The sequence below is a fragment of the Mugil cephalus genome, chromosome 22, assembly GCF_022458985.1.
Source record: "Mugil cephalus isolate CIBA_MC_2020 chromosome 22, CIBA_Mcephalus_1.1, whole genome shotgun sequence".
Taxonomy (NCBI): Eukaryota; Metazoa; Chordata; class Actinopteri; order Mugiliformes; family Mugilidae; genus Mugil; species Mugil cephalus.
This window is the reverse complement of record NC_061791.1, coordinates 10,714,802-10,742,720: the sequence shown is the minus strand read 5'-3', so window position 1 is coordinate 10,742,720 and position 27,919 is coordinate 10,714,802. Positions and strand designations below refer to the sequence as shown.

The 27,919-nt window shown below is 43.9% G+C and overlaps 1 protein-coding gene across 2 annotated transcripts; it reads right to left on the bottom strand.

Annotated features, from left to right (window-relative positions):
• Window positions 1-63: 63 nt before the first annotated feature.
• On the bottom strand, window positions 64-27,851 carry prickle1b (prickle homolog 1b). Of its 2 annotated transcripts, none has more exons than XM_047574867.1 (8): window positions 27,706-27,851; window positions 8,894-9,091; window positions 8,354-8,467; window positions 5,560-5,697; window positions 3,356-3,559; window positions 3,069-3,255; window positions 1,981-2,964; window positions 64-1,891 (listed from the first exon to the last, which is right to left on the bottom strand). In XM_047574867.1, exons 2-8 carry the CDS (start codon window positions 9,077-9,079, stop codon window positions 927-929), a joined length of 2,778 nt encoding a protein of 925 aa, XP_047430823.1. In that variant the 5' UTR covers window positions 9,080-9,091; window positions 27,706-27,851; the 3' UTR covers window positions 64-926. The 2 variants fall into 2 exon arrangements, with proteins under 2 accessions (XP_047430823.1, XP_047430822.1); XM_047574866.1 differs by lacking the exon at window positions 27,706-27,851 and adding an exon at window positions 12,175-12,531.
• Between the last annotated feature and the right edge of the window lie 68 nt (window positions 27,852-27,919).

Here is a 27,919-nt window from a genome sequence, read left to right as displayed (position 1 = left end):
AAAAAGTTACAACTTGGTGGTTATAAAATATCTCAATTTAAAATGAATCACAAATGGAACACATTTTGAAGCTTTGGAGAGAAATATTTATTACACGCATCTTTACACCACAAAGCATTTTGCTGGTTATGTCAAAGCAATGGTAGCGAACAGCTGAACTGAATATGGAGAATGAAGGCGTGGCTGCCAGTCATTTAATAATTTGTACACCGAGAGTGAGCACTGTGGAATGCATGTTGTGGCAAACATTTTTGAGTAATATGGCACTTTGCTGTCAATCAAACAGCACCTTCTTTGTCATAAAATCCTAACGAGGGATGTTTTTTTTTTTTATTACAACTCCTATTTTTAATCATACACTTCAAACAAAACAATTCTCAAAACCGCGTATATAAAAATACCAGTATTAAAATCTTAACTTAGTATATACATTTTAATTTTTTACTATTACGCATTAAATAATTATTTGGTTAGCTTCTATTTTCTACTATAATTCTCAGCCTCTGTGTACAATAATGTTTTAAAGCACACAAAGACACTGCTGTAAAACTAAAGAAATGAAAGTTCAGCATCTTCACTGCCAACTGTACATAATTTCTGGCTGAACTATTTAAAGGCTTTGAACTTTACCTGTCCATGCATCTTGCTAGTGCTAAAATTCTTTATGACCTAGACTCTAGGCCAAATTTTCATGCACTTGGTACACACGCAAAAAGTGATTCTCTAGACTATATGTTGCACAGCTCCAAAATTTTCTCAACGGGTTGAGCATTTCTTCTTTCAGTAGATGTTAAGACTGAAATATGATATGCATGTTGATTTATGGCCACATTAGATCTGTGTTAACCTTTATACAGTATGTTTAGATAATCTTGGCTTTATTGGTTTGTCTAGTGCAGAACATAATGCAAGTACATTCTGCCCTGTTAAGAAATTATACAGTTCTTGGAGCGATGGCTTTTCCGGCGACCAGTCTGTGATCCGTGGCTCTGGGATGAGAGGGCTGTGACCCTCGTTGGGTAGTCCTCTGCATAATAGCGGCCAGCAGGTCGAGGCTGAGGAATTGGCTGGCCAAGAAAATATCCCTCCTCCTCAGAGTCCGATGATGAGGAAGAGCAAGTCGAGCACCAGTCATCCTCCTCTCCGAGACCCATAAAATGCTCAACCCGTGGGTCTCTTTGTGTTGAGCTCTGAAGCATATAGTCAGATCGGGTTTGGGAGTAGGCCAGCGGCAGCCTGTGTGGGGGATGCTGTAGGAGCATAGCACCATAGGCAGGGTTTACCAAACCCTGCTGCTGGGGCTGGTACGGCCTCTGTGCTTTTTCCAAAGGCACCATGTGAAGGGCATTGTCCGAGCGGGTTTTGCGGCTTCTATGGTGCCGGCCTTGCCGATGATGGTGTTGCCTGCTGCGCCCATGGTGGCTGGTTGGACGGGATCTTTCTCTTCCCATCTCGTCTGGGCAGTATGTTCTCCTTTGTGGCTTCTCGCTCATGGGATGCTTTCTAATATTAACTTCAAATCCATCATTATATCCATTGTCTACAGTGTCTTCTGAGAATTTGACCATCTGAGGAGGCCTGGATTGGGATTTGCTCCTCCTTAGAGCTGGAGCTTGTACAAAGGAGGGAGAGAGGCCGTCTGAATGTGGGGACAGTGAGAGAAGTCCTCCCGAGGGGCCTCCCCTCATTGCCAATGCCACCTCCTCCTCTGCTTCCTCATCTCCCTTGTCCATGTTGAGGTTGAGGGAGTTGGCACTATGGTGAATATGAGACGAATTGAACGTTCCCATGTTGCTCATCTTTTCGCAGTCATCTGCCACTGAAGGACCCTGCATGGAATGAAGGGTGTAGACTAAAGGCCTATCCCTCCCATCTCCATCCACTGATGCGCCTAAAGACAATAAACAAAATATGTATTGTCAACAATTGCAACATTCAAATAAAGCACAAATTTACAAATAAAACCATTACTCTTCTTACCTGTGATGTTTGAGAGTGCCAAGGAGTCCATGGAATCTCCAACTCCCTTCTCAACCTTCCTCAGCTCATCAGCAATACATTCTAGGGAGTCTTCATACCACTGATTGTTGTCTGGCCAGAAGGCCTGCCTTCCTGCCCCAGACCGGTCCGGATCTTGGTCCAACTCCAGCTCTTGGATCTTTCTGGCACTGGCAGGACCTGGATGACTTCCATAGGCTGAGTCTCCCAGCCCATCTTGTGATTGAGCCCAGTACATTTCAGGCAGGTGCTTCTTGCTCATCAGTCCTGGGCTATGATTGGAAGTTTGACTCTGGGTAGGACTGGTAGGCGTCGGAGAGGAGGCAGTAATCCCCATGGATGTAGTATCTGGCTTTAGCCAGGGATCAGAGATGCTTATTTGCCTGTTTCTGTCACTGGTAGGGCTGGGAGATTTTAGGCATGGCTGCTGGAGTTGATGTAGCATGCCGCGGTCACCAAATTTGAGAAGAAGCTGAGTCATATAGTCTTCATGCTGAGCCCATTCTTCTGGATCCTCCTCTCCTCCAGCATCCTGCTCCTCCCGCTCCCTCCAGAACCTCTCCTCCTCCAGACCAAGACGGGCCAGCTTACGCCCTACAATATCAATGTCACCCTCCGCATCTGCGTCACCTTCACCACCATCCCCAAACTTGCGCTCAGGGGAGGAAACGGTGGCAGGAGGATTAAACAGCTGCGACTGCCTCCACTGTTCCCCAGGCTTGCTGCTCTTGCCCATTCGAACACTGCGCCGAGATTCACGCGAGCGGGCGGACTGGAATGCGGAATCAGATGAGTCTGAGGCATGAATGTCTTCCCCCTGGCTGCAGGCCTTGGAGCAGTAGATGCGTCCTTGCTTGGGCAGGAAGGGACAGCCCAGCAACGATGTCTTACACTGGGCACAGCAGAAGCACTGGTCAGTGGCATGCCAGTGTACACCTTCATAGGTCATCTGGGCATGGTCGACGCCTAAGAATTTGCAAGAAAAAGGAAAAAGGCATGTTAGCACTTTTGCACAAGTAATCAAGTAAATTGTATCAGTCAGATCTAAGCATTAGTCATTTAGTACTCACCAATGTTTTCACCACAGGCCTCACAGTACTCTGCATAGAGTGACTCAAAGCACCCACAGCAGAAGGGCCGTCCATCTTTCATGATGTACCGCTGCCCCCCGAGCATTGTCTCACACTCAAAACAGGCAAAGTGCTTCATGTGCCAGTGGCGACCCTCCGCTTCAGTGCACTCATCTGCAAAGATGATCTAAAGAGAAACACGCATAGCATTGTTAAATCTGTTAAGTTCCAAGGACTTGGCACTGACATTGCCGCGGGTCGTTTTCACACTCTTTAGTGTTGCTTACCTCGTCACAGGAAGAGCAACGAGGTTTGACAAGCTCAGCGTGATGTCTGCCGCAGAGGATCTTGCCATTTTGGTAGAAATAGATCAGATCCACCAACAGCTCTTGACACGTGGCACACACAAAGCATGCTGGGTGCCAGCAGGGGCTTGGTCCTGCTCTTGAGGCAAAAATTGCCATCTCCCCTCCGTTGATTTCGCCGCAACACTGCCAAAAAAAAGCAATAATACATGACACTCATATTTAAATGTAGTTAACAATGAAGACTTGGGGTTCATCATCAGCCCTGTAACCTTGCTTTTACGTTATTAGTAATAAATCTGACGGTCTTCTCCATTGAGAATACAACTGTGAAGGCAAATACAGCTTCAAACAAACAGGGGAATGACATTTAAAAAGTCATGACACAGTTGATTCCTATGACTCATGAGAAATGCAGCATAAACAAAAGAGATTATGGCGATAAGTCTTCAAACTATATCAAACAACTGCTGATCTTTCATTTGCACTGATGCGAAAACAAAGAACGGCAAACAACAGGTGACCATACTGAACATGCCAAAGGAAGTGAGTCCTACAATGTGTTTTTGTTGAAAAAGATTAAATGTTGAAAGCTGACTGCCACATTTAAGGTGATCTCTTTGTCTTAACATGGCAGAACATGGGACAATGGATACGTTTCAGTAAGGCAGATCAATTTAACCCAAGTACAACTACTTTATCAAGAAATGTGGCTTTACTGGTCCCAGGGTGCCCCCCTTTTTCAATCGGTGGTGGTTTTACTTGGGTATAAAATAAATTATCGGGCATTCATAGGTCGAAAGATTGGAGCGTATTTTTGACCTGTGATCTTAAAAAGGAAAACACTGGCCGTGGTCTGGAATCAAAAGATCGAATGACTCCACATGTCTGAACGCGCAGTCTTTATATAACCAAGCAGACTTAAGAGACACCCATAAGCACATATGGGTTAGCATGCCCAGCTGTTAACCATTATTACCAGGGCGGACAGACAGGGGCCTTGGATACAGGGGTGTTGTGTATCCCTGGGAGTGAACACACCGGGAAACTGAAGCCTGACAAAGTGTCTGTGAACATGTGTGGGTGGATGTGTGCGTGTGTACAAATATCTTCAGGACATATCCTTGAAGACATGAACATGTGCTGCAGGGTTGCGTATGAATGAGTGACTGGGTGACAAGAGAGCGCATTTGCAGAGCTTACGTGGATACACATGCATGTCTGATATGTCTAGCAATTTTCATGCGTGTCCACTAGTGATCCTGTGAGTCAGTTTGGTTCGTGCGACTATGCATCCCCGTGTTGGGATCTGTATTTGAGTCGTGACAGATTTCATCAGCCTGCCCGCGGGGAATTAACATGGCAGAAATTCATCCCTTCTTCCTGGATGGCTGAATTTGGCGGAAGCAACACAGCACTAATATTTACATTTGTTGCATTGTCTGGAAGGTTTTCAGACATATGATCAAGGGCAGCTTGAATGGCACTGGATGTTATGTTTAAAATGAGAACAACAAATCAACAGAATGAAACACGGATCAGATTTTAGGATTGTTGCCATTCTTGTGTTTGTTCCTAGCTCACCATGACTTAAGCCAAAATGTCAAAACTGAGACACAGGGTCTCCAAAAAGTGTGTTTATAAATATATATATATGTGTGTGTGTGTAAAACCTACTCTATCCATATAATTCCCAAATCATGTGCAGTACCAAAGCCAGTACAAGTATTCAGAAACAGATGCTGCCAACTTCTTTCTAGAAAAAGACTTAAAACCAGATGAGCACAGTTGTAATTGATGTAATTAAGCCAGAAAATGTAGTATTATCTGCCACATACTGTGACTTGTTTGGAAAAATCTGGATTTGAAGACTACGTAAGAATTACTTATTAACCGGTTTATTTTGTTTTGCAGTCCGTCATGCTGCGATTTAAATGGGTGGCAGGAAATTGGCTGAATTCCTCGTGAGGAACTGGCTTCTCCGCTCGGCTTAAACATGAGCCTCCCAATTTCCCCGTTTCCTCTCTCGGCCTAATGAGGAAGTTTAAGTCCGTGATTAAAACCTCTGCATTAGCCAGTTGAGATTGTGCCTCGGGCTGCCGTGCGTAGTTGCAGGACAGTGGGTGTTAGCTATAAATAGACAGATAGACCTTATACACTGCTATACATGACTGTGTGGCACCTACATTTTCACAGCGGGTGTGCTGCAGAGCCCGGGGGAGAATCTTGGGCGTCCCCCTCCCCAGCGCCTCCCTCTTCCTCTGGGTGCTGAACATGTGGAGCTCCCTCTTCTCCTCCTCCGTTAGAGAGTGGCAATAACGCACCTGTTAAAAAAAAATAGAAAGAGGTCAATTTCTGCCTAAAAGGAGACGACATAAAAATAGCACTAAAAAAAAAAAGAAAGAAACATCCACTCATTACTGCTGATGGTTACGGCTTTCATCTCTGCATGCAACTTTGGGGAAGAAGATCACACAGAGTCCATATATGGCTGAGAAAGGGTTTAATTAGAGCTAATTCCCCTCAAGGCTGCGCTGAAAGGATGGCGTGAGCGATACACAAACCCTTCCTCTGTGTTTAGAGATGGTGATGAAGGTTGAGATAAAAGGCCAAGACTGTCCTAACAACCAGCTCAGTTGTTCTCTAAACAACAGTAAACGCTGCCGGTGTGCGAGCTCTCACACACACACACACACACACACACACACACACACACACGCACTGTCTCAGATTCTCTTTTTCATACACACGGGGTGCTTATCCCGCCTAACCACAGTTACGCAAGGAATCCTCCGTCAGTTTGCTTCCTCAACCTCCAGGTCTGCCGACAAACATCATAAAACCGCTCAGTCAAACAGTGTGTTTGTGCGTCTTGAGTGTACCTTCCATGTGTGCACACGGAGACCACCTCAGTCAGCGGGCCTCCTCTTTTCCCTCCCCTCTGGCGATAACCCTCCACCGTATCTCCTAATGTAAACTCTATTAACACAGATGTGAAAGGAGTGCTGGTTTACACACCATAAAGCTATTCTACAGAAGAGGCCGGCATGCGCTTTACAGTCGCAGGAGAGGGTGGTTTTAGATTTTTTTTTGTGGAGGTTGAAGGAATGTGGCTATTGTTTTAGCTTTACTAGAAAAAAAAACTCGCAAGATTGTGCAGGCTTTACACAGCTGCTGGCTTTGGTTTTAGTTAGGGTTAGGGGGCATTAAATACCTTTTCTTGGACGTCTAGTATAACAGCATAATCATCAGACTACAATCGGTTCTTAAGCCAAAACTGGATAAAAAATTCTCAATGTAAACACCAGAACCAGAATTAAGAGGCCCAGATGAGTGAAATCTCAATCAGTTGCAAAATCTACAGTCTCGACAAGTGAACTCGATACCTTTCTGGCCTATTTCTGACACTAACCTCCAAACTTAACTGGTCTTCCCTGGTTGCCGAGTTCTTCATACAAACATTTAACCCGCTAAAAGGAATCTGCACTTTGCATTACCGTAACTGTCAGAAAATTTCAGTTTCCAAAAGATGAGACTTTAAGATTTACGTGTCATTACGGTAATTTCACTTGCGATTTCACTCTTATAACATGCCATTTATTTTAAATGACCACCAGATCTTGAAAGTTCCAGGTGATCTGGAAAAAATAGGGCTAAAACCCTTACTCACAGGACATCGTCTTACCTTTTCAAAAAAAAAGTCTAAGTAGACATTTTGAGGCTTGGGTATTAAAGGGTTAAAAAACTGAACATTATTCGACACTGGGACTCGAAGAAACCACAAGAACTCATGCCAAAAAGCAAAGATATCCACTGAGGAACGATTTCAACAAAACTTCTCAGTTTGTAAATGTCATAGTTATTGGCCATGTATATACAGTATGTACACGTTACAAGGAATTTGCTTCTTGCACTGAGCACGCTTGGAGCAGTGGGCAGCCATACAAGGAGTCCTGGGAGTAGTTTTATGGGGAATTTGGGTGCCTTGCTTAAGGGTACTTCTGCTATGTGTGTTGTTGTGTGATTCAAACCAGTGATGCTACAGTCCCTAGATCATTTCCCTAACAAAAACTTGGAATGTAAATTACATTTTTAAGGACTTCCTGATACACTTTTGCAAAAGTACTGGAATTCAGACCTCTGGCACTTCATACTAGATTACAACTCAAACTAGAACATACAGCTTTTTAGCAGCTTCCACTTTGCAAGAGCCTTTGAGTGTGTTTACATGCTGTGCTCGAAATTTTTGAATGCGGCCCTTGTCCAGTTTACATGCAACGGAGAAAATCGAATAACTGACTGGAATGTGTTTCCTTCCTCCTCCACACTAGGTGGCGATATGCATGTTTTCAGCGGGTTAATATGGCCCCCTTTCCAGATGACCTATTTCGTCATATAATAAACAACTGGAGTCATTCATGCAGCAGACCAGCATTTCAAACAACCAGATATTTAATAGTACAGCTTTTAATCTTGTACATAATATGTGCGCTACTTATAGTGCGCTATCCCTCAGCTGTTTTTTTTAACAGCTCTGTTTAGCTTCTTCTTGTGCGACTGGCTTTCTTGGATGTTTTAGTTCCAGGGTCATACGCCAGCACAGCGGTTGTGGAGCATGTCTAGTTTAACTCTGACTAAGGTGTATACATGCCAATTGTAGTCAATGCTTCAGTTGTCCAGTTAATGTTGGATTGAGGCAATAATTTGTTTTGTTTTTTCATGTGCATGTAAACGTGCTGAGTGGGAGTCGTTGGTAAGAATTGGCTTAGTTCCACTCATTGTTGTTGCTGGTGGTCGTGTCAGTAGAAAAACACCAATATCAGTGAATCTGCTAAGATACGTATAGATATTCATGTATTTTTCACATCAGCTGTAACAAAAATGAATTACTCAGTAAGTATTTTCGTAGCAGCAGCCGCTCCCTTTCCCAATCTCTCATTCTCTCACACCCTGTCACCATCTCTCTCTCATTATCTCTACCTCGTTGTCATGCGGCGGCAGCTGGTAGAGGAGCTGTCGGATCCTGTGCTTCTCTCCCGGGCTGTTGACGTACGGCACCTTGTCCTCTGGCAGACAGGAGAAATACATCTGGACCTGGAGGCGAAAGACACGTGAATGAACTTAAGCGGAGACGGAGAAGAGGGGAGGACGGTCCGTTTCTTTTCAGTCAGGCAAAAGGAGGAGGCCATGTCTGTGTAGAGGCACTGTATGCACAGCAATGCGCCTTCACCGTGAGCCAAAATGTCAAGTGTTTATCCAGTCATAGGTGTATGCCGGTGTATAAAATCTCTACTACTCACTGAGATCTTAAATATACACTTCTGTAAGTAAAAATCCATATCCAGAAGTTGGGACTTGGGCACGCAGCCCTGCTAGCATTAGCGTACCACCTTCAAACCACACTAAATACGACATGTTTTCCAATTATTTGGGCAGGATTTTGTATTTTTTGACGTGTCCGTGCAAACACAAATGGAAAGACAGTGAGAGAAACAGTAAATGTTTGTTCAAATGAAGTACCTGTTCAGGCCTGAGTCCTGGGGGTACCCAGGAGTACTCCTCCAAGGCGCATCCGGAGTCGTCGTCTGAGGTGGAGCTCCTCTGGAAGCCCACAGACATCTTCCCCATCTTTCCCCCAGTGCGAGCCTCCATGTCTGAGCCTCTGGGTGAAGGGCGCTCGACTCTGTCGCTGCGCTCCAGGTTCATCGCACAAGGGCGCTGTGAAGGAAATATTGGGAATCGTCAATCAAAGCCTGCCTTTCAATTTTACTTGTCTTCTCTCAATTGCACACCGAGCTCTGATTTATACCTCCTTGGCACTGATTAGATTGGATACCACTGATCTAGGATTTGTTTTGCACTTACAGTAAATTCCTTTAAATGCCAGCAATCGCTCCTTTAGCTTTGATCTCTGCTCCCCAACAGCTTTTGTCTTGGCAGTATTTTAAGAGCTTAACGTAATGGCTTGAAAAATACGAGAAGGGCGAAGAATAAACAGAATAAAAGGTAATGTTCCTCTTCACCCTGTTACAGAATCCTTTACCAGCTCAAACCTCCGGAGTCAAGAATATGTTATTTTCCATGCCATTAGCGCGCCGCGTCATTCTTCCTCTGTTTATCCATTACAGAATCGTGCTCGCTCAAAACAGTGAAGACAAACTTGATGATATACAATGGAAAAATTCAAACCGCCAATGCGGTGCACTTATTCAACAGGCGTACACAACTCTTGCCTATAATTTTCTATTATGTGGAGTTGGAAACATCTGTTTAAAGTCATACACATTAAAGACCTTATTAGGATCATTTGAGTGAACCATCGAGTGCCTGGGCGGCTCCTTTAAACGGGGATTGTGAGGCTCTGATAGAACGTGATGCAACAGATTGTTCCAGCTGTTACCCGTGACACATCTGTGGCTATCAAGGACAGGAGGCTGTGAAATAAACAGGATCAGCGCTGATTTACAGCTGTGTGCGCAGGGAAATCTGGGATTATGCTGACACATCAGATCAAAAGAATTCAAAGAAACAAACCACAAATGTGGACAGATGCAGCATCAACCCACTTTCAAACAGCTTTTTGTCCTTCCTCTTTACTAGCTGATAACAGTCAGACCGCTACGTGAAAGGGTGGGATTAATCAGTCTCGTCGATTGTGCGTCTCCCGCCTTCGGCAGTAGCCCTCTTATCTCGGCGGCTGTGTTCTTCAGAGCCCTCTCAGGTCTGATAACAGGGCTTTGGTCTTTGGAGGTGTTGAGAAAGCCACTCTTCATCGACCCTGCCTCTCTTTTGACATGTAAATCCAGGACCAGAATGGGCCTCGTTTGGGGGAAAACAGTCGGCGATTTCACGCCGGCCCTCCAAACTGTATGTAGGATTGATGTTTTACGCAACAGCAAGAGCACAATGGCACTCCGAGGGACATTAGAGGCTTGATAGTTTCTATTGACGAGTAATTATGGAGGCAGTTAAATAAATGTTTGAGCCAAGTGATAGCCACCTACTTAGGGACTGCACCAAACTAGTCTTGATTTTACAAGTAAAAGTATAAGTTAAGTAGTACCTTACCAACTCTTTAATTCATTAATAGGGTCAAAATTAGTGTCGCATTGGACACAAATGCCTACAGAATTCATATCTTGCTTGTGTCTCCCTCATAAGTCAAAATCACCTGCAACCGAACTCCCTAGGAGGCGACCCTGTCCGCTCGGCTCGCCCCCACTGCACCGAACCACGTGGCCAAACCCCGGCAACAAGGTCGAGGGGAAATATTACCGCTCGTCCCCCAAAATTAGCATACAGTTGAATGAAGCCCAGGGCTTCAAGACACCGAATTTACAGATTAGAAACGCAGTTAAAAGTCCAACCACAGCTCTTATCACGGGACAAAAGGGTATTTGAGTGTCGCTTTGTTCTTCAGTGACTAATCTATCAGGTTTTATGGTAGGTTAGATAATGTTATCACTCAGAAGCTTTTCTTTACCTGTTCTAGTTTATCTCATCTAGCCTATTGACCAGTAAGTGGCACTATTAGATGGAGATTATTTATTTGGGTCACAATATTAACGACACTATGGTCTAGCCCATTGACCAGTAAGTGCCACCATTAGATGGAGATCATCTGTTTGGGGCACAATATTAATGTCACTATGATCCAAGTCATTAAATCTATTATTTGTACATTTTAATACATGCAAAAAAATAATATTAAATTGCACATCTTCCCACATTTTTTAAAAAAAATTCTGGAAACATTACGTGCTATTGATGTTAAGTTTTACAACTGATTAATATTGAGGTATTTTTCTTGATTTGTTAGTTTGTAAAAAAAAAATCGGTATACGGAATACAGAGCTTCAAAGTAAAGCACCGGACACTTCCTTTTGAGATGCAAAAGCCTGCAAATGCAAATCGACTGCACCGCCCTCCGGCTCCCTCCACCGCTCATCCCTGCAAGTTCCAGGGAAAAGGTGACTGCAGATTCCTGGGCCAACGTACACAGCAACTCACATTTCACCATGTCACCTCTTGGCAGTGACACAATGGCCGTCTTTGTCGAAAAACAAAAACAAAATGTCCAACTATTCCTCCTCTGAACTCGGGCCGCAGTCGAGACGTGACAGGGGAAGGTTAAGGAGGTTAAAAAGGGAAAACCTATTTTTTTTTAAAAAAAAAAAAAGAGGCCACAACATTCAGTTTGGGTAAACACGGGCCAGATGTAGCCGGCCATGTGTGCCTCCCCCACTTAACTGCCACTTTTCAGGGACCTCTCCCTCGCCGAGGAATTGGTTAGTCTGAGGTGTTATTTTTAAATGAATCCCAGTCAAGCGAAAGGAGTATCGTATTCTCTAAACGCGAGAGGATATTTATTAAAATATTACATTTACAGCCAGAGTTTCCTGCAGATCATTTGAAATACCGCTTTCCGGACCGCATCGACCGGGGGCAAGTATATTAAAGTCTTATTTTTCCTAAATGTCTTGGAGTTTGCTTTAGGAAAACCATTAAACTATGGAGTTCAAAGGCCGAGGTCATTGCTCTGTGACTGCTGAAGAGTGTTGTTTTAAGGCCAAATGGGTGTCAGGGGGTGCACAGGAGACTTAACACAGCTGGAGTGAGACCACCTGCACAGGCAGCATTAAGACTGTACACACAAACACACAAGACGAGACCTATGCTTAAACACCCACGTACGTGACATGCATGCACACAGGACCATCCTCATCAGAGCTTTAAAAGTGTTTTTTTTTTTTCTAAATCAAAAATCCATCTGCATTTGCAAGTTTCTATTGTCCTCTTACCTCTAGGAAAAGCATTTCTCTTTACGCTTTGCACAAAACTCCAATTCACTTCCACAATCTCCCAGCTAAACGGCTCCCCATATCTCCAGCATCAAGCTCGGTGGATCCGCGGATCTAATCACATCCAGATCCTCTGACAGACAGGAGAAAGTGCCCCCTCCCGACCCCAGACCTCCCTTCCAATATCTCAGAAAGTCAGCTTCGAGGGGTGTCTCCGAGAGAGCAACTCGTTGAGCAATCCAAAAATTTTAAGGTCCAAAGAGCGCGAAGAAGGAGGGCAGCGAGGTGACGTCTCTATCTGGAGTGATCCCACTGTGAGTGTGTGCTCTTGGGGCAGCCAGGCCTTGTCGGCCCCTCCCTCATTCCTCCCCCTCGGACAAAAAATCGCCGGTCGCTGCACTTCAGTCACACACTTCAGAGTCAACACCCCCCACCCCAACCGCCCTCCCTATCTCTACGCCCCTTCCTCCACTGGTGCAACACTCACTCAACCCTGCAACTACCCCCCCTCCCTCCACGCCACCGCCTCCTAACTTGGCTTCAGGATTTCTGAGAGCCAGATGACATGTCCACTCTTTCTCTTTGTCTCTTCCAGCCAGTCCTTTCCACTCCTCCATTTTTTTTCTTTTATAAAAGCAAGACATCTGTAGAAATCCACCACATTGCACTTGAAGCTTTAGGGCAGCCAGAAAAGTATCTAAAAAAACTACATTTTTGTCTTTTATTGATTTGAAATATTCACATTTGTTCATCCTTGCTCTCTTCCTAGATGAAAACTCTATTTCGAATGCAACTGACCGCATGCTCCTGCTCTCTCTGCCATTAAAAGTCCCCTGCGACCACCCAGCCGGACGCATCTCAAGTCATTTGCCTTAATAATGTCACATCAATTTGTGCTCGGCTGCTGATTAGATCACAAGGTGGTTAATGTGTTCTTGCCCCAGCTGCTCCATTATCTTGACAGCGCCAAAAAAAAAAAAAAAAAAATCTACCAATTGCATGCAAACTCCCTTTTGATCATAAATGCTGTTATTAATCTAACAGCATCGTTTTAGACACGGAACACAAGGGCAAAGCTGAGCCAAACTGCGGTGATTTAACCGCGAATTACTTATTTTTGGCCACTAGGGGCAGTAGGAACAAGCTGTAAACACAAAACAGATTATTGGCCTTTAAAATGGTTCAAAATTTCATTGTGCAAAAATGCTTCAAACTTTTTTGCAGACATCGATTCAAATAAAAAGCTTTTAGGTTGCTGCTTTAAATACATTAGGCTAAATTGTTAGCTTTTCTAGCAGGCACAGAGCAACATCAGAGATAGGTCTGTGGCTCATTCATGAATGTAAACCCAATATTAGGTCTCCTTTAAATTAGGGTTAGGATTAGGGTGACAAAAGTGTCCATTATTTGGGGTTAGGGTTAGTTGCTAACTATGTCTGAAAACCAAAAGCATATATATATGTTTGTGTGTTTGTATTTAGAAGGTCCACAATTTGACTTTTTTTCTTTGTCAACATATTAACACCTGATGATCTGTATCCTCTATGTATTGAGGGGGTACTGAATCACTAGCCCACAGTAAGACCCCTCGTGTCTGCTTTGGTGCTCCTCTGGTTAAATTTTCACCAGGCTTCCTCTCGAGTCAGCCTCATCCATCTCCAGAAATTCTCACGCAGGGGATCCGTCTGTTCGCCCCGTCAATGACTCCGCCGCCCCCTTCCTATTTTGCAGATCTGAATGACTGAGAGGAGAGGGGTCCCCTGTCCTCATCTCTCACTTCAGCCAATCACAATGACGTTATTGTCACAGAACACTTCACTTTAGGAAACTCCCGGCAGCGAAGGGCTTTGTTCCACAATGAGATATGTGGTTAAGTTGACGCTTGCGTCAGTAAAATGCAAAAAGTTGAGCTTACTGTCTTGAAAAAGGCGCTAAAAAAAAAAAACGCCACTCCCTGAGAACTATCTGCATAAAAAACAAATTCACTGGATGAGCCTGGGGTAGTTTGATGTGATTATTTGGACAAGCTCGGCGACCATCCGTCATTGTGAAAGGCTGAAAGGCAGCAACGGCTTCATTTGGAGAGTCAAAAATGACAAATGAGTTCGCTCAATTGTCCGGCAGACAAAGGCGTCCTCTCCTCCGACAACCCCACAAAGTCACTTGCGAAGAGGGCAACAGAGCTGTTTGTCACATGCCAGATTACCTGTTACAAATGAGAAAGGGCTCCGTTAGCTAATTAGCTCAGGAGCGCGAGATGGAGAAAGAGATTCTCTGTACGCTTAGAGATGGGACTTTTCTATGTGCTTTGCCAACACGGCCTTCTTTCCAAGCATACCAATGCATATTTGAAACCGAGAGAGGAGCTTGGCAGTCCATTGGAGGGTAAGGGTAAAGAGCTCTTAGGTTTTCCATGGAGCTTGGCACCGCTCTGCAAAAGCCACTTTGTGTTTAACCCTTTGGAAAGATGTGCATTGAGTTTCCCGAGATATTTATCTGGATACGCATTTCATATACTCTGCAAATCTTATTTCAGGTAGTGGGGACCAGAAAGGAAAGCCTCTATTTCTTTGTGACAGACAAGTGCTTAATTCAGATAATGAAAATGGGGAATGAGTGGGTGAGGAATGCTCCTGCGTGAATAGAGGACTGGTCCGAGGATGAGTGGCTTTACCACAGACAATAGCTAGATATCGGCCTTTCAGACTGGGCTTCGGCTTGTGGCCAGAGGACTATAGTTCTTTAGAAAACTCAAGAGGACAGTTGACCTTGCCGTCTCCTCTCCTTCCTCCTACAAGACAAAACAGGGTGCGATCGCACAAAAAGTTTGCAAAATTCTCTAGAAAAGTCCCAGGTGCTAATTTAATATATTATAACCAAACAGAAGACTGACTGGCACTAGTTTTCTAAAGGACTTTGACTTCAGAGTGAAACTTCACTTTAAGGACAGGGGAAAAACTCAAGATGCGCAATGTTCTGCAGGTTCTTCTGCTTTTTAATGAGTCTTAGTCATTATACGTACTCTGAAAAGCTATTAGAAAAGTGCTGAATGGACGACGGCTGGTTTCATTCACATGTCCGGGGCTGATGAGCAGGAACTCACTAATGGAGGTTTTATACAGTGACCTCTGATCCCAAGCATTTAGTGCATGAGCACAAATGCACCAAAATCAAAAACAGAATTTTCAACTTACAAGTGTTATTAAGAATGATCTCATGCTGATTCTGAGCAGACCAGAGCTCAAATTAGAAACTTGTATGAAGTTATTCCTGCCTCAGAATTCTTTGATGAGAGCTTGGCTGATATCCAGGTTCAAATAAAAAGAGCAGTATTGGCCCAAAAATTGCTGAAACTTTCTCTGTAAAGTCAGGAGCAATCTGGACTGAAGCCTTTTGATCAAGTCTCTCAAAGGCCTTTCTGAGTTTTCTTTCCTTGGCAAAAAAAAAAAAAAAAAAAAAAGAGAGGCTTTGGACTGGGGCTCAGACAAGATCTAGTGGCCTTTTCTATACTTGAAATCCAAGACCAAGTCTAGACTACACACTCACTGCACACACTCTTACACAAACCCTGCCATACTTACTCCCTCCATCTGGCTGCACATTTCATCTATTTATTGGAGCACAACTCAACTGGTAATTTGGCCTTTTTGTAAACTTTATTGCAGAGGGAAGATCTACAATGCAAACATGCTTTTTTTGCCAGTAGTTTGCTCCTTTATTTTGTTTATAATGCTCATTCACACCAGCACTCTGCCAGCGGCGCTTTATCCCCAGGAGGCAAGTAGGTTGTTTAACTGATCCCTTAGAATGCAAATATCAGGGGAGACGTCCCTTTGGTTGTTCAAAACCGAAATCAACAAGGACATCAACATGCCTTGACTTGTTGCAGGACAGGTTGTCATAAAAGTCGAACTCAAACAGAGCGTGGAGACCATTCCTGATGTTAGAAAAGGCGTAAAGGGCAAATGCATGAGGAAATGTGCAAGATTGTGCAAACTGCTCTTGGGAATTAAAAGGAACATAAGCTTTGAAGGTAAAAGGGGTCGTCTGCGGTGGTGAATTTCAGTGTTAATCATATGTCTATCTAAAGATAGAAATGTTCTAAAAAGGGTGAAAAGTCAGCTATTTTCTACTCTTTGACATCTACAAGAAAAGTTCCTACGTCAGCAAGTAACGCTGCAGAAACAAAACTCCTCAAGTCCAGACATATAAATCTAAATTTGAAAGTGAAACATGTTTTTCAGTTGAGAACTGTCTTGTGAGACTTGTGATCCACTGCTGAGTGTATTTCTACATTTCATGGCCCCGTGTCATATGATTTAATTCACTTTAATCCTGCACCTCGACTGTGTCTATTTCTGATTCTAATCTGCAGCGTCTCAAATAAGGCATTTGCGCGACGGCGGAGAAAAACCAATTCACACGCGTAAAGACCTCACGACCACATCTCAATTCGCATCCATTACAATTCCCCCCATTCAGCCCCATTCACGCTGACAGACACCTCTCAGCAGCCTTTCACACCAGGAAATGGAGCCTTAGCCCTCGCTAACAAGGCCCACCAGCTCGACTCGCTGCTGCATATCAGGCCCGCGGAGGTGCTGCTCAGTGGTCTCGCCACATCAGTGTTAATATTCCTTGACACTCCCAGGCGGAGGGTGATTCAAGTTTCTGGTCATAAAACCCTCTGCTGAGATTTGTTAACCACTGCAGGGTGTTACCTACACACCTCCGGGACAATAGTGGGAGCAGTAAAGAGGCAATAAAATGCAGGAAATAGTCAACTGTGATCGGAGCACTGGATAGATTTGAGTTGGGAAGTTTTGGTTTTTATATTCGTCTCATTCTAAAATCAACTTTTGACTTTGGATGCCGTGAAACTTTTTTGAGCCCAGTCTCACTGACTTTGGCAAAGTAATTTTGAGCTTGTCACCAGCAGCAGCAGCAGCAGCTGAAAATCTAACCTATCTTAACATCTATATGAGACACTGGTAAGAAAAATGGCATGGACATTGGCGACTTTTCATCTTGTGCCATCGTTTGGTTATTTTGGTACTATTTCCCGTTCTTCTCCTGCTGTGCTTAGTGCTAGTTGGTGTCATTTAAAACTGCAACAGTGAACGTCAGAAAGTTAGCCTGAGCCGTCATGAGCACGTTGGATTCTGAGCTGTTCACAACAGTGTACCTATGCAAAATAGCATGGCTTAAATTTTGGTAGTGTCATGGTTTATCTGTCTTTTATTTTGTGAGTCATGTTTAGTGTTTCTTGTTTTATTTTGCCAAGTCGGTCATGTTTCCTTGTGGTTTTGTCATGTCTGTCCATGTCATGTTGTGTTTCCTGTTTTATTTTGTTAAGTTCTGGTGTTTCTGTCTGTGTTCCTTGTCTGTCCCTTGATTGTTCATTGGTTTCACCTGTGTTGATTGTTATTATGCGTTTCACCTGTGTTCCCTCAGCCCTGAGCTGTGTATATATAGCCCTGCCTTTCGCTTTGTTTCTTGTCGCGTCATTAATGTTAGCTTGATGTCTTTATGCTGTGGTCCATGTCATGTTCCATGTTTTCCCATCCTTGTTTTTCCTTGCCATGTTCCATTTCCATGCCATGTCATGGTTCTTTATTGGTTTTTTGATTTTGGATTTTCCTGCCTTGGCAGCGCCTCTTGTTAATTATTTAAAAAAAAAAACGTTATACTGGATTCCCTGCCTCATCCGTATGTCCTGCGTTTGTGTCCTCACCACTACCTCCCCCATCCCACCTTGACAGGTGGAGGTTAATGGTGACAAGTAATAATTTTATCTCTTCTCAATTTAATGGGATTTATCTCTCGAAACACAGTGTTTTGTTTGGAACAGCCTTGTAAGGCCTGAAACCTTTACACGCAGATCTTATGTCTACAGTCAGAGTTTGTGCTTTCTCTCAAAAATCAATAAAACTGGAGACTCTTTCTCCTCCAAATGGCTTTGTCTAAATCGTTGCAAAAATGAAAATGACCACTTCATCAATGCGGCTACTGTTCGGCCTTACAGTAGTGTCTGTCAGTCTTTATTGTGCTTTCGGGGCCCTGCCTATATATCCCTACATATGTACCCAATTATTCTAACATTCAAGTGGATTTTCTGTAAATCCCCACCCTACTCACAGACTGATTAGAGTATGTTGAGGAATTATGCGATTTCAAGGGTAGATGGGGTTGTCAAAAACAGTGCAGCGGATTCTTTTCTACATTATTAAGGCCATTTTTCATGATTTGGCAGTCAGCCCTTTTTTTTTTTTTTTTTTTCAAAGAGCGTTATACTGTACGTGCCGTTACCTGAATCCAACTGCATGCGAGTCCTCGATATCCCTGTAGGCTAAAACGTCTTGCCAAGCCAGGGTATCCTCTTGGATACGGCGTTTCATCAGACTATTTGGGACTTATACATCCACCATAGAAAAACAGTTGATGATAAATGAAGATTAAATGAAATGCTCTGCAGTATCAGACTACAACTGCACGGTATGCATGCAGGACGTCTGCACAAACCTGCAGTTTGTGAACAAATCGTTCTTTGTAACAAATGACTCTGGTAGAAGGAATTTGGCTGAGTGCAATTTTTTTTTAAAGAAGCGCAACTATGTCAATTTCGACGTCACAATGTCTGGCACAAGTCCAGCCCTAACCCTAACCCTTGCACCATGTGAGCCCCTTTGCTGTGAAATATAAAGGCTATAAAATAGAGAGCACTTCTTACCACTTCAGTGCAGAATTCAAATATAAATATAAAGAAACACTATAGCAAAACTTTAATCGCTCTTCATAAACTACACGAATGTGCTGCGATCACGGTGCTACATGTGCGTATGTGTGCAACAGAGAAAAGAGAGCCTTGCGCGTCCCATCCAGCTCTAATTTGATATTGTTAAGTGATGCATTCCTTCTTTAATAAAAGCCAGAGGACATTTTAACCACCACTTTGAAAGGAGCATGTGTGTACGAGTGTGTGTGTGTGTGTGTGTGTGTGTGTGTGTGTGTGTTTTGAAGAGTCTTAATAAAATCCTAGGCTCCTGCGATCACGTTGCCCAGAAGAGAAAGAACAGGCAGATATTTATAGCTGGAACAGAGAGATGAGCGAATGACTGATTATAAACCTGAAAAATGTATAAAGACCAGTTTTTCTTGCTCGTGTTTAGAGGAAACGCTTCACTTCTCTAGAAAAAAGGCGCGGACTACATGATACAGCAGATAATATAAAGAGTAATTAGGTAAATAGTGATTTATTTCTGAAGAAAAAGTCACAAATATTCTGGTATTAGCAGACACGGTTAGTAATAGAGAAAATGTTTTAACCTGTTTTCAGAGAAATGAAACTGATACACTCTGCAAAACTTGTTTTTTATTTTTCCTGGCCCCCATATTACTGAGATAAGTATGATGCACCATTGTTATTTATATTATGATGGATGCTTAACGTATCTGCGACCCGTGTTTCAGCCAAAAGAAACAGACGAGCCATGGTTTTAACGAGACATGCCACTCAAAGTAGACGTGAGCATGAAAAACAAACCCATTAAAACCAGCAAATCAGATAAATGTAGATGTGAGAAAAGAGGCTTCATCTGACGACACATCACGCAACACCAGCTGAAGGGTTGCATCACATTCGGTATGGGAAAGCTGTTTGTGAATATTTGTCTGAGCTTGTGTGTGTGTGTGCGTGCACGTGCGAATCCTCCATGAATTTTGTGTAAGTGAAAGATGTAGGCCAGGGATTGGGGTTGTGTACACAGAGGCTTAATGACAGGACCCTGGAGGGATGGCACACCAGTCAAGCGGAACAGACAAACACACACACACACACACACACACACACACACACACATATGTACACACACACACACATGCATAAACCATCTGTGCATTACACAACCGGCACCCTCACTTTCCCATAATTTAGCACTGGGAACACAAGAAGAGCTGGGAAAGACGGGTCTGACCAAGTTCGCAGCCAAAGGCGCATTGTCGCAGTTTGACCTATATGGGTTGGAACGGTTCTCAAGGCAGCGTGGTGTCGGAGAAGGGTGTGTGTGTCAAAACCATATAGCCTTTAGTTCCCCGACGCATTCCTAAAAGGCTTTCTGTTTAGCTTCATACGCGCTGCCGGGAGAGATTCTGAAAAGAGACGAATAACAAGACAGCTGAGCGACATCAGCTTAGCTCGGCGCGCTAACATTTTGGCAGCCGAGGGTTTGGATGCCACGGGGGCGACAGATATCGAGGCTACGTGCTATATGAAAGTTGCTTTGAGCCCCGCGCTTAAATAAACTCACTATCACAGGGAAAGTGGCGTGACTGGCCATTTTGCGGAGTGTTTGTCCCCCCCCACCCCCCACCCCCCACCCCAACCCTCCCAGGGACTGCGGTTGAATTTGGACAGGCAGCCGCTGTTGGCATTCCACACTCACCCTCGAGTAGCGGGCCTGAGGTTCACGGGTAAACAGACGAACCGTTTGGTGGGCTCGCCCGTGTAATTTCGGAGCCTGTCTCACCCTCTCCCTGCCTGTCTCTTTCCTCTCAAACCCCCACTGCCCTCGTCTTTCCTCTCAGCCAGCCATATCCTCAGTTGGCCTCTCTGTTAATTCAGACCTACCTGACAGTTCTGACTAAAACCTTCTGGGTTTACTATCAGTCCCGCTCGGCAACGGGCTTTGCTCTCTAAACACACACTGAAGGCTAATCTGCAACAGATGGAAGACGAACTGGGCAGGAAGTAGTATAAAGGGATATACAGCATATTTGTACCCCTCACAACCAAACGATAGGGTTTCAGCAAAGTTCCAAGCAAAGCCCGAGGAGGGTTGTAATGATGTGCACAAAGACGGCTCCTGGGGGCTTAACAGCACATATTACTTGGAGATATAAGCTGTTCATCCGCAACCAGATGTGAGAAAGGCACCAGGCGTTATAGTCCTGAGGGAACATGCTAACACGCTCATTCACACACTCCCAAACACACACATGTAAAGCACTTAATAAACAAAAACACATGCAAGCACACAATCGCACGCTGATTCGTACATGCACGCGCACACACATAAGCGGGGGCCCCACATGTTGCATTTTCATGGGTGGCTGGTTAGAGATAATGAACGCGTTGGCCTCCAGTTTACTGTCTGGCTGCTGAGGTCATTTGTGTAAACACGAGAGACATTTATTTACCACCTCATTAATGCAAGTGGCAATTTAAGCTCCTTTTCGCAGGCACAAAAAAAAAAAAAAAATGAAAGGGATCGAAACGCAGACAACAGTCAAATCACTGTTTGTATTGGTTTTGTGACAAGCAGCTGGAAAGCCCCAAGCTTTCACCAGCTAACCTCTACGGATGAATATCTGTTCCAGTCTCTTGGACGTAAAATAGTCCAAACTGAAGAGGGTTGGGAGAAACCAAACAATGCCTCTAATAGGTAACACAGAAGGCCCCTACCTACCTACGAATGACTGGCACTGTTGAAGTCTGTTCTGTTGTACCAACACTGTATTTACAGATCAGCAGCTTCTTGGAGGCGACTGATGCTGAGGCTATAAACACAATAGTGGCACAGTGACACCCTTTTAATTGTTGACTATATCGACACAGAGTCGCACATCCAGTTTTGATACAAAACAACATTAGCATTCATCCAAGTCCTGAGGAAATCATTTGTCACATTTTCCAAGACAATCTGGAGCATTTTCTTGTCAGGAGTTTATCAAAACTTGTGTATACACGGCCGCATGATCACATTCATTATTACAGGGGATGAGATGTAACAATCCGTTGCGCCAAGATCCGAGGCAAGACACATTTAGAGGCCCGGTCCAACTGAAAAACCGACCAGCGGGCTAGCCGTCAGCTACCAACTAGCAAGAACAACAAGAAGACACCAGCTAACTAGCCTAGCCAACGGCAGTAGGCGGTACGCGGCACCATCACTGGGGTTTTCAAGTGTCCCTACGGAAGATACAATTCGTGAATGCTTGTGAGCATGCTCATGCCATGAAAAAAAAGTCACTAGCGTTACTGTTTGATGCCGCACTTTTTTCTTTTCTTTTCTTTTTTTTTTGGTGGAGGCAGCTGCCTGCTGTGGCCAATGAGACTGATCAGAGTGAACCAAAACAATGAAATTACAGGCCGGCAAACAAAACAAAAACAATGAGCTGATTAACAATGAAAACACTCCGTAGACCTGAGAGGAAGTACAGAGGCAGGAGCCAGTTCTCTCTAATTAAAACTGACCTCTTTATCTTAACATGCTGTCATTTGATAGTTTTTTTTTTTTTTTTCTAAATATATGTGTTATAGCAGTTTTAAACACTCTCACTGAGAGCCGGACTCCTGCAATTACTCCAGCTAAAAGCAAATGTGGAGCTTTTGGTGAATTTGGTGAAAATCCTGTAATTTTCCCCACCCTCACTTATGGTGTATTTATCACAACATGCCATTTCCTGACTCCGGGTGGTATCAGATTGGATGGAGCCATTTCCCCTCTGAATGAATTAAGAGGCTGGTATTCCTCTAGGACGATGTGAGGCAACACAGAGATGCGAAAACAGATAGGGGATGTCCCCTGGAGACCTCAGCAGAGACAAGAGACCACCCAACCTAATGTTCACTAAACACTCGATCGCAGGCCTCGACTTCGGCCAACAGTTCTCTTTAAACGTCTTCTCTGCCGCATCTGCTCCGGTTTACGTGAAGCAGGCCCGATGATGATTAGTTCACGGACTTGTAAGATTCATGAGAACATCCTGTGCCAACCCTAGGCTTCATGCATATTGAAAGAAAGGTAAAATGGTGAAGCGAACGGGAGGTAGGCATGAGTGAAAGAGGCAAGATGGAGCGAAGAGGAGCAGAATGTCCCTGATTAGGCCTGAGTACGCACATTCAGCTCGGGACCTCGTCTTAGCCTCGGGAACACAGTGTCTAACATATGACACCAATTTAAGGAGGAAAAGCTGAGGACATGTTTTCTGGTGCACACACCCAAACACAGATTCTAGGACCACAAATATTAAGTTTTACTGTATAATGAATTGGAATGTTGTGATCTTATTTACTTTAATATCACGCCAAAAAAAAAAAAAGGGGGGGGGGGTAGGTGTTGCTGACATTTAAAATTGACTCACAAATCTGTCTTTCACTAAAAGCAGATTTGAGTCTATTTTTGCGACCGGCCCGGTGGGTTTATTAGAAAGGCTGGATCCTCGAGTGAAAAAAAGACTAAAACCACCAAACATCAAACTGTTTTCACAACAGCGACATTGTACGACTGATGCGGCACCCGGGTCTCTGTTATGGAGACCTTTTATGTTTTTTCCCAATCAAAAACAAAAACTGAAAACTATCATTTGTGTTCCGCCTCAAGGTGGTCATTTGAATAATTATGTGGTTGTTGTCGAGCGATCTTCCTATACGGGGCCCTTCTATCTATACTGTTTACTTGAGCTTTAAAGCCTTTTAATTATTATCATCTAATAACCATCGCCTTTAATGTCTGCGGAGCTGCTGTGGCTGGCGACTGGCAGTGTCTGGGCAGGTGTGTGTGAGTGTGTGCGTCTGTGTGAGTGGCTTTAATCATCATCAAATAGAGCAGTGTGTTTAGGTAATTAAGTTGGTGCCAAATCGACTCTCACTCGCAGGCATCGCGTCGGGAGCTCTCGACAACACCTCCGTTTTGCGTTGCTTAGCTGCGGGCAACTTTAATTCGGCTCCGCTGCAAGTTTTGACACAGAAGTGAGTGCAACTCCCTCCCAGAGTCCATTACTCAGTGTATGATATTCTTCTAAGCCCCGGATTACTTTCCTTCCCACAAGCTGACCATAATACCAGGCTTGTGGAGCCAATGTGGCCTGCAGGGTTTGGTCTGAAACCACTCAATGAGCACAAGGATCATGATTAGTGTTAGCAGATCAAGGACTCATGTCCCAGAACCCCCACATGCACATGAATGACCTGACCAAAGCTGAAGCCTGACAGGCATTTAAAACACACGTAGCTGAAAAGCAAAAACTAATGAATGAATGCTGGGATACGACTAATTAAAAGCGCAGTAGTTCTTCTTCGGTGTTCACTTTTCAGTTTGGCCTCCACACACAAGGGATAGCTGCTTGACGAGCATGTGCGTGTGTGTGTCTGTGTATACATACATCTGTGTGTGTGTTCTGAAGTTTGGAATGATTTACACAACCCCACACTTGATTAATTCCCGTATGACAGAACAAGCTCGCCTGTGTGTACACATGTTGGTCTTAGGTATTAGGTTGACAGAGGCGTACAGACAGAACAGTGTTGACTTACTAATAGATGGAGGTCTCACTTTTTTTCTTTTTTTTTTTTCAGACACAAACGCAAACACTTCACATTTGCACTTATGTGTTTTATTAGTTTCATTTATTTCATCTGATGCCAATCCGCGCTCCAAGTCAAACACCGGGGCTCAAGGAGCGCGTGAGTGCTGCGCGGCCTCCCCTGAAGCAGCTAGCGGCGGCAAAACAACCCATAAGGACACACTATTAGGCTGTGTTTGGGAAATTATGCAAATGTGAGAACCGGCTTCAAAAGATTCGTTAAAAAGTTGCAGAATTTCTCCTTGCTAATCCTTGGACTGAGGTTCTTCTGTTTCAAGCTAAAAAAAAATATATATAAAAAAAAGTGAACACAGCACATCTTGAGCTCTTCAAACAGCTTTACTGCTGTGATCAGATGAGGTGTTTTAGCTGAGGAGCCAATGGCTCTAAATCCAGAACACACTTGGTCACCGAGCAAAAAGGTTTTCCAGGAGAGTGTCCAACAATATCAAAACAATCTCCAGGCTGGATTTCCTCTCTGGCACTCAAACCCCACCGGAGAGTGAGAATCTGGGTTGCACATGAGAAAAGTGAAGACATGTCGGATGAGGTTTCGTCCTCCTAATCGACGGACGCTGCTCTGAAAAATGAATCTGTCAATTTACAAATTGTCCATAAACAAACTGTCGGCAGGGCCGCAACAGAAAGTCGAGCCAAAGCTAGATACATAATTGTATGACATTGTCTGTCTTTTGTTGGAACCCAAAAGGCCATCTCCTTAAGATCTGCCTCACGTCCTCCCATCTGATTCATATCCACCTCAGCTAGAACATTTTCCTCCTGTCCCTGCGGCGACATGTTTAAACAAAATCAATCTTTTCACCCCGGCTGTCATTTGTTTAAACAGCACAAGCCTTCTATCAAACATCACCATTAAGTACACAAAGGGCTTTAATTGTGGGGAATTTGGGGAAATATTTTTATTTGCTTTCTTGGAGAAAATTGATACCACTCTTGTCTTGTGACTGCGTTGGGAATACGAAGCTACGGCCAGCTAGCTAAGCTTAGCACAAACAATGGGAAACAGTGAATTATGACCATGGTTCTGTCCAAAGCTAACAAAATCCACAAAAATCAAACACAACGAATAAGAAATTATATCCTGATAGTCATAAAAACTAAACAAAATACAAGTGTAAGTGTGTTAGTCACTGCTGAACGGAGTGATGCTAGCTATTTTCCATTAGCCACTTTCAGACCACAAAGATCCGGGTACTCACTTAGGATAACTACCCACTGAGGACAACTACATACTTTCAATGGTAGTTCTGTGCAACATACAAAATCACATATAGGCCCAATAAAGGCTTTTTATTTTTTTATTGATGTAATTGCATGGCTAAAGTTTTACCAGTGCAGGCATAGGTTTTCAAGATGCTGCATTCACACTCACATCAGGACCTCTCACCATACATCCAATAAGGTTCCTTCTGTGCTGGGAAATGCACCTGCGATGAATAAGGAGCTCAAAAAGATATTTCTTAGTTCCTGCAGCACACACAAAACAGGAGCCCCTGCCATTGCTAGCTTTAAGGGTGAGCTAACCAGCTAATGCCTTTAGCTCTGTAGGAGATCTGAATTCCTTAAAACTTTAACACATTCTGCGCACATGTTATGTTGGATCGCAGACAAAAGACCCTTTTCAGCATCTATTACAGGCAATCAGTGGTGTATCCCATTCCAGGCAGTAGTCAAGCCAAGCATACCGATCATTTCAGCTACTGCCTGACTTGACTCTCCCTTGTGGTCCAAATGGCTGACCAATTAACAGCAGCTTAACTCCTGAGTCCAAACACCTATCTCCCTCTCACTCTTAGACACACACACACACAAATGCACGAGCACATGAGTGGGACAGACATGTGAACACACAGAAAAGCACACATCCATCCATGCATGCACGCTCGCATACAAAGTAATGGACACCCTGATCCACAAGCACTTACCACACACAGACAAGGACACACACACACACAGATGCATACTCATTAACAAAGGCTTAGCATTGCAGAGAGTAGGCTATACCCCCAGCAAAGTGTAGTATGGTCTGAGTGACTGGCCTCCCACAGAGGGGCAACACACCTCAGGTCACCTGATCCAATGCTGCTCTGGTCCTGGATCAGCTAACTACAAGGCAGTTTCTACAGGCGGCCTTTATGAGCCGAGAGCAACGCTGTGGGAAAGTGTGCTTCAAACCTTTGTAAGGAAGAATTGAAATTTACACTGCAGAGCACATAAAAGTCGTTTGCAGTAACATGTTGAAATGCAAAAATAATAATAATAAAAAAAAGGCCCAAAAACCATCCACTCCCCCTGCAGCATCTTTACAGATCTCTCCCACCACTAGGTGCCACCACTGGCTTCACTAAGGACCACATAGCACTGAAAGTCAAACTTAACGCCTTACTGTAGGACTCATAATCACTATTTAACGTTTATTTAACTTCAGTAAACTTTAAATAGTGAAGCCAGTATCCAAAAATAAGTCAGATTTAAAAACAAATAATAATAATAATAAAAAAATCTAACATTGCAATAAAAGAGATAAAACTTTTTTCTTTTTCTTTTTTTACATCAAAGTGCATTTACATCTGGTGTGTGATTGAATGTGACGAAATGCCTTGTACTAAGACAATAGTTCTGTGCGGTGCAAGTGATGTGGCTCCGCTTTGTAATGTTTCTGTGGATTTTGGCTGTGGTCTGTCAGCGCAGAGGCGATTCCTGAGAGTTCAAGAGACACCGACCCAACTCGTAAAAGTAAAGAAAAGGCGTAGACGTAGAAAGCGAGAGAGCGCACCTGAGTGACAAGCAACAGCTGAGTCCACACATCTGGAAACCAAAATGCAACCCCTCCATTAAGTGCGTCTTTACGCACACACGCGTTCTCTGTTAAAAATCCCCCCCGACTCAGCCACAGATTCACTTTTTTCTCTCCTTTCTCCCCTCGGCGAAAATATGTTTCAATCTATATTTTTCTTCGTATTTTTTTTTTCATGCGACTGATCATGAAGTAATGGAGACACACGTCGTTTCAATCTCTTGCTCTCGTTGGCGCATGCTGGTTTCCAAAAGATGAAAGTTTCTTTAGACGTACACACTGAGCAGAGTTTAAACTCTCACAATATAACATGCTGAAGTTCAAAAGAAGAAAATGAATAGTTCACTCACCTCCAAGTAGCTCGAGTCTGTGCAGGGCCGGGTTGAATATTCCGTTTGTCAAGATATAATCACGACTGTGGAGGCATCCGTCCTGGCTGCAACCGACAAACACGCAACTCAAGTGCAGTTTCGAGTCCTGAATCAGCTCGGCGATGGAGTCTTTCACTGCATGGTCATCGACAGTGAGAGGGAAAAGAGAGCGGACAGGGAGTGATGGAAGCTC

Excerpts from the sequence above, each read along its gene's own strand:
- prickle1b (XM_047574866.1), bottom strand. Across the intron at positions 5,698-8,353 it reads TGCCGCCGCATGACAACGAG|GTGCGTTATTGCCACTCTCT; the intron begins GTAGAGATAATG and ends TTTTTTTAACAG. Across the intron at positions 2,965-3,068 it reads GGCCTGTGGTGAAAACATTG|GCGTCGACCATGCCCAGATG; the intron begins GTGAGTACTAAA and ends GCAAATTCTTAG.